The sequence below is a fragment of the Bos indicus x Bos taurus genome, chromosome 19, assembly GCF_003369695.1.
Source record: "Bos indicus x Bos taurus breed Angus x Brahman F1 hybrid chromosome 19, Bos_hybrid_MaternalHap_v2.0, whole genome shotgun sequence".
NCBI lineage: Eukaryota > Metazoa > Chordata > Mammalia > Artiodactyla > Bovidae > Bos > Bos indicus x Bos taurus.
The window spans coordinates 39,563,226-39,574,076 of NC_040094.1; the positions used below are offsets into that span (position 1 = coordinate 39,563,226).

The 10,851-nt window shown below is 52.7% G+C and overlaps 1 protein-coding gene across 2 annotated transcripts; it reads right to left on the bottom strand.

Annotated features, from left to right (window-relative positions):
* Nucleotides 1–924: 924 nt before the first annotated feature.
* CDK5RAP3 (CDK5 regulatory subunit associated protein 3) lies at nt 925–10,445 on the bottom strand. 2 transcript variants are annotated; one of them, XM_027517703.1, is made up of 14 exons: nt 10,321–10,445; nt 9,994–10,039; nt 8,170–8,301; nt 7,790–7,890; nt 7,357–7,405; nt 6,313–6,491; nt 5,955–6,091; nt 5,632–5,776; nt 5,128–5,238; nt 4,529–4,607; nt 3,861–3,949; nt 1,874–2,079; nt 1,339–1,510; nt 925–1,247 (listed from the first exon to the last, which is right to left on the bottom strand). In XM_027517703.1, the coding sequence occupies exons 1-14, from the start codon at nt 10,321–10,323 to the stop codon at nt 1,182–1,184; spliced, it is 1,515 nt and encodes a 504-aa protein (XP_027373504.1). In that variant the 5' UTR covers nt 10,324–10,445; the 3' UTR covers nt 925–1,181. The 2 variants fall into 2 exon arrangements, with proteins under 2 accessions (XP_027373504.1, XP_027373503.1); XM_027517702.1 differs by having other exon boundaries at nt 10,265–10,356.
* Between the last annotated feature and the right edge of the window lie 406 nt (nt 10,446–10,851).

Sequence of the window (10,851 nt, forward strand, 5' to 3'; positions counted from 1 at the left end):
AGTTGTACCTGGACATTCCACACCAATGTCTTTCCTTTTTCAATTCCTAGACTTCCAATCCCCCCAAAAGGAGGTGAACAGGCAAAGATTGGGGGGAAGCGATGGGCTGACATTAATTGATAGGAGCGGCTTCGAGCAGTTCATGCGGCCTTATCTCTCTCTCCTCTGGATAGCGTGTGTCCGCCGGAGTCCGCGGGGTCGGTGATTAATAGGGGCCATCACTCACTGTCCAGGACGGCTGAAAGGCAGCAGGGAGGGGGCGGCCCTCCCCAGAACTGAGATAACAAGCAGCAGGAATAATGAGTGGTGTCACTCCACTTTTCATTTTGATGGAAAGTCATTACGGGAGTCAACGCCAGCGACAAAGAGCCATGAATCAACTGCTCTGCTATGAAATTAAAATCGAATTGCTGGCCACCCCCAACCCCTACCTTCCTGGGAAATGGGGATGGGTAGGTGGCCGGGGAGAGGGGTGCTGGCCTAGTGTGGGCTGTGCCCAATCACAGAGCAGGCAGTTATGGGTGGGAAGTGGGCAGGCAGCTAGCAAAGGTGACAGCTCCTGTCTCCACCTTGTTGACCAGACCCTTCCTTCCCAAACCGCATTTTCCCTCTGCCTGGAGGTAAGCTGTGATTAAAAGGAAAATACAGCTTCGCTGGCTCCAACGAGGCTGCCACTTGACTGCTCCCCTTGCGCTTCTGGCCTGAGTGGGGCAGTCTGGGCCTGGCCGTGGAGAGAAAGGGCCCCGGCTGACTCAGCTACCCCAGAGCCCCTTGCTGAATTGTTTGTAGATATTAATCTGTGAGGCCTCCCTGCCACCAGAGGCAAAGAGGAAAAAGTCCCCAACCTGGTACCTCACAGGACCAAGAACCCCATGCAAATGGGTACACAGCCTCAACCCCAGGCCCAGAGACGGGCACCATCAGTAGGGAAACAAGAATCTCTCTCTTTATTAAAGTCCAACTACATTAACAAGGAGGAGCAGAAGCTGTGACTTGAGGCTGAGGGGCCGCAGGACCATCAAGACAGCCTCCTGCAGAGTACAGAGTGCTGAGATCACCATCCGGGTGACAGTTCCATCATGCGGCCTTCCATCCTCCAGTCGGCTTAGTCTCTCACCAGGCAGGGCCCCTCCTCCATCCTGAACGCTGAGAAGATGGGCAGGAACAACAGCAGCAGTAGGTCACAGAGAGGTTCCCATCAGGTTCACGGGGCGCCCATTGTACCTCTTGGAAATGTCAGCTTCAATCTGAAAGACAGTGATACCGGGTGGGCAGGAGGCAGAAGGCAAAGGGGCCTCGCTCTGCGGAAATTGGGCAGGTTTGCCTCTCTGCTCTCACCAGCTTCTGCAGCTCCTTTGTCTTCTCCAGCAGCAGATCCAGCTTGGGCTCTAGAACCGCCTGCTCCTGGAGGGCTTCCTGTTGCTTCTGCACCATCAGTTCTTTCTTCAAAGCCAGCAGCTGGGACTGCTTCAGCTTCTGCTGGAGGAGCTCAGTCACTCGGTCCACATACCTGGGCAGGGCATTCACGTAAGTGTTCGGTGTCTCTGGGCAGCCTGGGTGTCCCCATCCAACTGCTAGAACAGGGGAGGCTCAGTGGCCGCTCAGCCTCCACATCCGTCAGTCCTTCCTTGTATGGAATGCCACTCCCACTTCCCCATCCTACCCAGGACGCAGATTCTGCCCGCATATTTCAAGCCACCCCATCTTGCCCCAAAGAGAACCCCCAACCCCAGTTGGGGTGGTGCAGTTATGGGAGGCAGGGATGAGGTCCAAGGGGTCACGGAGAGGAGGAAACAAGGAGGCAGGGCCGCCCAAGATGGCAGCACCCTGCAACATGCCCTGGAATAGCCCAACATCAAGGGGAAAGCCAGACCTTGGTGAGGCCAGGATCATAAACAGGTGCTGCATTCGAAGACTGGTGAGCCGGCCAATCAGATCCTGCAGTGCCGACACCATGGCGACCATCTTTGCCTTGGTCTGGCCCTGCAGGATGGCTGGAGCCAGCTGGAACTGGCTCACAGACAGGATGTCTGCCTCCTCACTCATCTCCACTGCTCTCTGGGACAAGAAGATTTCGAGCTGAGGACAGAAGAGGATTTGGTTCAAACTGAGAAAAGAACTTGGAAGCTAGGCCCTCAGCCTGCTCAAAATAAAGAATAAGGTAAGGGTTGGATTCTGGAGGAGGCACAGTAGGGGACTGCCTGGTGTGGTATAGTCCATGGTGTCATATAGAACTGGACACGACTTAGCAAATGAACAGTGGCTCAGACTATAAAGAGTCTGCCTGCAATGCAGGAGACCCACGTTCAATCCCTAGGCAGGAAGATCACCTGGAGAAGGGAATGGCAACCCATTCCAGTATTCTCGCCTCGAGAATTCCATGGACAGAGGAGCCTGGTGGGCTACAGTCCATGGGGTCACAAAGAGTCAGGCACGACTGAGCGACTAACGCACCTAGTGACTGAACAACAGAGGAGCAGTTATTTCCTCTGAGCATTTCTATTGCTAGAAACTCACCAACTGTAGGGCGGGAGTTTGGGGCAGCCTCCACCATCACCTTTCAGCCCCTCATTGCTGCCTCAGGCCTTACCTAACCCAGGACCACCCGCTCCTCCTCCCAGGCTATGGATCAGATAACTATGAAGCAGAGATTCAAGGGGTTCTCTCTGCTGAATGAAGGTATTTTCATGGGAAAAATGAGATTCAGGGAACAGGAATCCATGTTTGAGAAGCCCTAGATTAAGAAAAGGCTAGGCAGAATCTGAGAACCAGTCACATATCTTGTCACTTTTATCCACCCATGGAAACCTGAACTAGACTGGTGAGGACAAGACCTTCCATGAGGCCCTCCCCTGCCAGCAGGCCTGAGGAGTGGACAGACTCAGAAATTAACAAAGGCAGGCCCCAGCTTCCCAGTACCACAAAGAAGGTCCAAGAACACCAGCTTCTTACTGTGGGCTGCCAGACACCTCAGCCACAGGGATGACATGAGACACAAACTGCTCCAAAGCCCCAGCAGCTCCCAGTTCCCTTCCGCTCTCTGAGCTCTTCTACTCCCCCAGCTCCCCTGCTCGGCCTCCTTGTTCATCACGTGTGCAGGACACTTCTGCCTCCAAGCTTCTGTGTGGCTCCCCCTGCCTGGAAGGCTCTTCTGCCGGACGTGGGGTGGCTCTCTCTGCAGGTTTTGACTTACTGGTCACCTTTGCAACAAGGCCTTCTGGACCACTATCATAAAAACAGGCCTTCCCGCAGCCCCATCTCCCTTTCCAGCTCTCCTTCTCCATGGCACTGTGTTAACACCTAACGTGCTGCGTATTTCTCTCGCGTGCCTTGTTTCCTGCCTGTGTTCCCCACTAGACCACAAGCTCCACGAGGTCAAGGATTCTGCCTTGTTTTCTGCTCCGTCTCCTCAGACAGTGCCAGGGGTTTAGGAAGGACGATAAACATGATAAACACTGTTGAGTGAAGATGTGCTCAGTCGCTTCCGTTGTGTCCAACTCTGCGACCCTGTGGGCTGCAGCCAGGCTCCTCTGTCCATGGGATTCTCCGGGCAAGAATACTGGAGTGGGTTGTCATGCCCTCCTCCAAGGGATCTTCCTGACTCAGGGATCAAACCCGTGTCTCCTGTGGCTCCTGCATGGCAGGCGGGTTCTTTATCACTGAACCACCGGGGAAGTCCATTGAATGGAATGAATGGGAAGCATCCTAATGCTCCAGAGTGAATGGGAGTGCCCCTGCTCTGGAACACTGAAAGCACTCTGCTTCCTTCACAGAAACAGGAGGGTCAGGTCAGGTGTCTAGAGCAATACCACCTATGCCGGTGCCGGGCCTCCCCGCACATCATCCAGAGACAGAAGTACCTCCATGAGCTCATCAATGAACTGATTCCGGGTCTCAGGGTATTCAAGAAGTGTCAGAGCATCCGGGCCCCTGGCAACACCTTCAGGAGCTGCCAGGAAGAGAGAGAAGTGATAAAGTGGCTAAAGACTAGACAAGACCATTGGTTTGAGAAGTCCTGGTGCATTAATATGGACACAGACACTACACTAAAGCCACTTCCTGTTCCAACCCAAGAAGGAAGGGTCACCCTTTCCCATTTGTCGCAGCCCTAATCAGGCACCAAGAGCCAACTGCAGTCTGTGAGGAGGACCACAGAGCTGAGTTCCAAAGAACCAAGCGCGCCTTCCCTTTGGTGGGCATCAAGTCTCATCCTGCACTGCCCTCTAGTGGCTCAGATCACGGTCACAGCCTCTGGGGCCAGGTCAGGCTTCAGAGGCTGTTAGCCCTCTCGGAACATCCCAAGCAAAGGCTGACCCACATTCGATATCCAAAGCATTGAGAGTTTCTAGGCTTCATTTTAAGAACTCTTCTCTATCCACTACATTCACATCATCAACAAGATTTTGAAAAAAAAAAAAACAAAAACAGGTAACTGTATGAGAAGCGCAGTCTTGGCAGTGTACTTTTTCCTTGCTTCTAGAGACACAGGGGTACCCTCTGCCAGGGTTTCAGGGAGCGACGCACTCACCCTGGGTTCCGGCTTCCACTACAGTGATCTGCAGAGCAGTGGCATCGTCTCCCCAGTCTATCTCATCACCCCCAGCTTCCTGAGTGGAGAGCAAAGAACCCCTGCAGTGTTGGGAGAACTTTCCCCAGCAAAGGGAGCCAGGATAAACTAAAGCCCTCAATAAGCCCAATGATGGCACATTTCAACTGTATGAAGAACCTGCAGCCCTGATGGAGGTGGCAAAGATGGCAGTGGGGCCCATGCATATAGGTACCACCTGCCTATACCCCACACCTGCCCCAAACACCAAGAGAAAGAGGTCAAAACTCTGACATGTCACTTTGGAAACTGCCTCCTCCCAAACTGTATGTGGTCCAAGAGCTGTGAACTTCAAGTGATGTCTTTGAAGAGAAAGAGAGAAAACTTTTTTTTCCCTTTGGCCACACTGAAAGGCACCCAGGATCTCAGTTCCCTGACCAGGGATTGAACCCTTGCCCCTTGCAGTGGAAGCGTGGAGTCTTAACCACTGGACCACTAGAAAATTCCCAACATGTTTCTTATCACCAAAACAGCAATCACAGAAAGTCCTCAAGAGAGATGGACTGAGAGAGCATCCCAACCTTTGAATCCGATTCCAGGGAGATGCCCCAGTCAATTCCAGCAGTCTGGGCAGAGATGCCAGAGTCAGCCCCTTCAGAAGCCACCTCCACCCCAAAGTCACCCCAGTCAATCTAGAAGGGAAAAAAAGTGTTAGCTCAAAGAAGATGGGTGAGAAAAAGGGGCCTGCCAAGTTCTTCTAGGTCTCAGTAGGGAGCACCAGCACACTGTTCAAACATAATGGCCTCCAAGCTTCCCAAAGGAGAGTCTGTCTTCAGAGAGCTCAGGGGACTGAAGGGTTCCCAGTTCAAAGCTGACCAGCCTCCTGGGCCTCTTCAGCACTCGTATACCCTGTGGTCTCAAGAAAGCCAGAAAAACGAAGGAGTAGGGCCTTCTGGGCCCTTCCACCTACAGTCTCTCTCACAGGAACACCCCTTTCTTCCCTCTGGACTCTGAGTTCAAAGGGGACGGGGGAGGATTGACCCGTGTACGAGGGGAAGAAGCGGCTCTCACTCGGCCTGTCTTACCGCGTCTTCTTCCACCTGCTCAGGGGGCTCCTCGAGGTGTGGCCTCTCCACTGCCGAGGGCTCCGTGCCCGTCCTCCACTCGTACACCGTGCAGTTCCCCCGCGTCTGCACAAACCGCAGCATCGGCAGCACCTGCTCTGTGGGGCTGCAATGGAGCGTGCCGCTGACCCTCCTGCTGCCCCTTGTGAGGCCAGGCCCACCGCTGGGCCTGGCACTCAAGTGTCACGTGGGGAGAGCACAAGTGGAGAAGAGAGCACAGCCGGGGAAGCAGCTCGATGGTCCCCGCCCCTCCTCCACAGGGGAGAAGCCAGGGCCCTCAATACCTTTCACACACAAACCCCACACAGGCCTGGTACAGGTCAATGGCTTCGCCCAGGGTCTGGGCCGCCACCCCGATCTCGGCCAGCTGACTTGGTAGGTCCTTCACCAGGGCCAGCAGTTCTCTTCGGACATTGTCCCCCTAGAGAGGATCCACGAGGTGGGCTTAGACAGAAGTGGTGGGTAGTGGAGTCCAGCGTATTAAAGACAATGCCTGAAGATTAAAGATGGGCAAGAAACTGGCCCAAGAAGGGCCCAACCGGCAGAGAAGGAAAGCCCTCCGCAGAAGCAAAGGCACTGGGCCCAGGAAGACAGACAGAGGCCCCAGGCATGCGTCCCCCGCGGGAAACCTGGGCTGCTCACCGTGATGCCGTACTGCTTGCACGAGTGGTAGAACTGCTCCTTCATCTCGGCAGCCCCCGCCTGGCCCTCTTCCTCCTTGCGGCTGTATTCTTGCTGCAGCTGCTGGCACTTGGTGATCTGCTTCTTCAGGGAGGGGATCTCATAGTTGACGTTCCGAACCAGGAGGCTGGAGAGTTCCACTGAGAAAGATGGGCCCAGGAAATTCACTCCAGACCCCCACACCTAAGGCAGGCACGCCCCAAGGACATGCGCAATACCCTGGCCTGGTGGCAACGGGGGTTGACCTCCCAGCTCCTCCCCTTCCTGGCTGTGGAACCTAAGACAGTCATTTAACCTCTCCAATCCAGTCCTCAACTATAAAACAGGGGTAGTAATATTTATCATGAGAATTAAGAGAATTCATATAAAATACAAGTATAATTCCTTGATTTAGTAAGTATTAATATTTGGTCAATATTAGTCCAGTAGGCTGCAGTCCATGGGGTCGCTAAGAGTCGTTTCACTTTCCCTTTTCCCTTTCATGCATTGAAGAAGGAAATGGCAACCCACTCCAGTGTTCTTGCCTGGAGAATCCCAGGGACCGGGGAGCCTGGTGGGCTGCCGTCTATGGGGTCGCACAGAGTTGGACACAACTGAAGCGACTTAGCAGCAGCAGCAGCAACAGCAGCAGCTATTATAATTATTTACACTGCTAGCAAATACAACCCAAACTACAGTCAGCCTTTTAGTTATTCTCTCAGGCACTTGATACAGGCCCCAGGTCAACCTGTGCCTCTTCTGCCCAGTGGAGCAGAGGGGTGCCGGGGGAGCTAGTCATCAAGAGGTGACCAGCAGAAGACCCATAAGCACCCGTCCAAATGCCCACAACCTGCCTGGTGGTCATCCTCCTCCCAATACTCATTGAAATTTATTTTCCCACCTCCCAAACATCTACACACCAGCCTCTCCCCTCACATGAACTGTACCTCCTAGAAGCCCAGTGTCTCAAACTTCGAGGAGGGAGCCTCCCTGTGGACACTGGGACTCCCAGGTTGGGCCCCTTACCTAGGTAGGTGTTGTCCTTCTCATAGAGGGCTACGATCTCCTGCCAATCCTAAGAAAAGAAACAGGAAGTGAGCCAGGAGAGCAGCCACATCCCAGCTCAATCCCCCAACAGGGGACGCTCTCCCAGTCTCTGCATCCTCATCCTCCTTCATAATGCTGGCTAGACCACCCACTTTAAGAGTATGGTGCCAACGAGCAATTCCCAAAGCAAATGTAAACCCAGGGGTAGGGGTCACAAAGAGTTGGACACGACTGAGAGATGGATACTTTCACTTTCAGGATCTACTTTTGGCATGAACTACGGGGACAGAGAGAAAGTTGAGGAAATATTCCACGGGGATATCTCCAATGGATCCTCAGCAAGACCAGACAGCCTCTGACCCCCTGGACCGGATGCCTCCAGCTGCGCGTTACCACCGTCATCCATACTTGCCTTCATTCGCTGTGAAGAGTACCGGCCGAAAATATTTTTGGTGGAGGCTTCAGTGCCTTTGAGAAGCTCCACAATTCTTAGGCAGTGGAAGTAGTGAATGTCTGGAAAGCAAAGAAAAACAAAGACTTTGGAAATAACAGTCTCTAATCCACCACTGCGGTCACCACACATGGCTGACTCATGTATATGCCAGTAACTTTAGAGGGCACAGCTGTCCCCTTCATCATTCTGTGTTGAAATAAACCAGCATCTATACCCCAAATAAAAGCCTCTCTTTCTTTAGAGGTCAGTCCTATGACTAAAGAAAAGGGAACAGCTCAGCAGATATATACCACCCCAGGAAAGAGGAGGGTCCAGTAATGCAGTCCTGAAGCACTCACAGGATCCAGAGAGCAGCTGGGCGATCTCTTGGCTCTCCGGCATGTCCTGGATGGCGGCATTGATCTTCTCTCGGATGGTCAATACCAGACTCTGCCATTTCAGGTTGCAGTGCCTTCTGTCTACCAGCCAGTCTATAGCACAAACCCAAATTATAGTATTCCAATGGCCAAAATTGCATCACTCATTCAGGTGATATATGCTAAGGCATTGGCTAAAAGTTGTACTCATATTGGTTAAGGTGTGGGGGGTCACAGGAAGATGGGAATGAAGACAGGCTCAAAGGAATCCTTGGGGCTAAATAGATTCCAGCAACCTGACTTTATCCACAATGTGACTTTTATAAAGTAACTGCCTCAACACAGAGTAAAGGAAAGCTTTGAATGGGTCCAGACATCAAAGTGCCACTTTGGACCACTCTAAATTCTCCATATTTTTGCTTCCCTGGATAATTATATCTTTCTTACTGACAGAGGATGCCATTCAATTTATACTTTCTCAGGGCTGGGATTAACCATGACAATGAAAAATCCAAGATGGTTACACCAAATACCAGATGAATGAACAACTGCAAAGCCCCTAAGGACTAAATAACACTGGACTACTCTTACCAGGGAAGCACCATCCTGCACATATGAATACCAGTGTGACTGACCTCCTGGATTCTGGGCCAGACCTGTTTTTAGTTGAGGGTATAGGTGCATGAGAGCCATGTACATTTCCTCATAGGAGAGAGCTAAGACCAAGACTTGTGGTCAGCTGGTCCTGGCTCTAATTACCAGCTTTCTTGGGCAAGTCTCTCAACCTCTCCGTGCCTCAGTTTCTCTACATGTAAAATATACTGAGTACAAACGGTAAAACACTGAACGTTGTGCCTGGCGCATGGCAAGGGCTCAATGAATTGTAGTGGTCTTCATTTTCATAATGTTAAGCACATAAAACAGCATTTGGTATAGAATAAACCCTCAATAAATGGTTGGGTTTTGGGACCAATAACAAGCATGTACATCAAGAGTGTACAGGTCCTGAAGAGCTGGGACAAATTCGAAATGAAGTTAAAGATGCTCCACTAAGTGGCCACCTTGCCCTTGTTAATAAATCTAATTGGTCAAACGCTGGGAGCCCACACTAGTTATCAGTTACATTCCCATTGCTGCACTCCACTAAAATCTTCAAAAACAAAAACTATGTAGATGTCACAGAAGTAGAAGCAAAGGGATGACATAGTCAAACAGATGTCATCTTAATGACACGACTGGCATCAAAACAATTAAACTCAAAGACCATTTAAAAATCCAGGAGCGGTGCACCGCCCTAGAGGGGTCAGAGTGAAGAGGTCCTTCCCTGGCTCTGAACTGGAGAGGAGGTATATAGACCCGATACAGACACCAGGGAGATGGCCTGGCCACTAAAAGGTTTTATTTTCGACTGGACCTATGTGCCTCTTCCTCCTAAAATCAAAGGAAAAAATAAAAAGGAAGAAAATTGTTTTTCCAGCATAATACAATACTGGAACCTGACAGACTTAGGTTCTAACTTCACATCTGCCATTCAGCAGCTGAACACCTTTAAGGTAAGCCTTTAACTCTCTGCTGTCCCTGAAAGATATGATTGACAACATGTTTTATACGTTAAAACAGAAAACACAGGTCAAGTATAGACTCTAAGCGTGGTTCCTTCCCGCTCCTTTTACTGAGGCAGGTCCAGCCAGCCACAGATGGGAGCACAGAACACAGCGAGTGGTCGGCGCTTCCGCTGTTGGTGACAGAGGGCAAGGGGGCCAGGTCTCCCCTTGACAGGTAGTTGAGCGGGGGCGCCCCTCCTACCGAGTAGCTTGCTGGTCTGGATGTCGATGGGCACGTGCTGATGGTCCTGGCGGGAAACACGGCGGGGAAAAGTGCGTGAGTGCTGCGAGCGGACAAGCCACTCGCGCGCTCACTTCATCCCCCCAACCGTCACCCTGCGGGGCCAGCACAACGGGACGGGGAGGGCCGCCCCCCGGAGAGAGCCTGAGGAAGCAGGTCAGGAAAGGACCGGCTGAACTCAGCCCAGGGGCCCCAGGGCAGCCCCCCATTTCCCCAGCTGCTGTTCCCCCACCTGCATCTTTCCTTCACTTCCGTTTCCGGCCTCTGACCGGGACACGCCCCACGTACCATTAATCCAGTGCTGTTGTGGCTGAGCCTCGGGTTAGGCACAGATGGGTCTTCTCTGGCCACGTCACCGCCTTCCTCAGAGCCAATCGGGACGCGCGCTCCATCCCAGGCCTCAAGCCCCACCCACCCCGGGGTTCCGAGTGGCTGAGCCCGGGAAGGGCGGGAGAAGAGGAGCCAGCCAATGGGAGACGCGAGGCGGGCTCAAGACCTGGCGGGAGCCGGGGCTCCAGGAAAGGGCTGTAGAGGCGGCATAATCCCGGCAGGCGGCGCCCTGGAGCTGGTCCCAGTCGCTGCCGGCCAGGCAGGCACGGAGCCCTCTGCGTAAAGATTAACGAGTCTACCGACAGGGTCCTAGCGCCTACTGAGGAACCTAGAGGTCCTTGATGTGGTTTAGATACGCTGTCATATCCGACTCTTTGCGACCTCATGAATAGGAGCACTCCAGGCTTCCCTGTCGTTCACCATCCCCCGAAGTTTGCTCAGACTCATGTCCATTGAGTCGGTGATACCATCCAACCATCTCATCCTCTG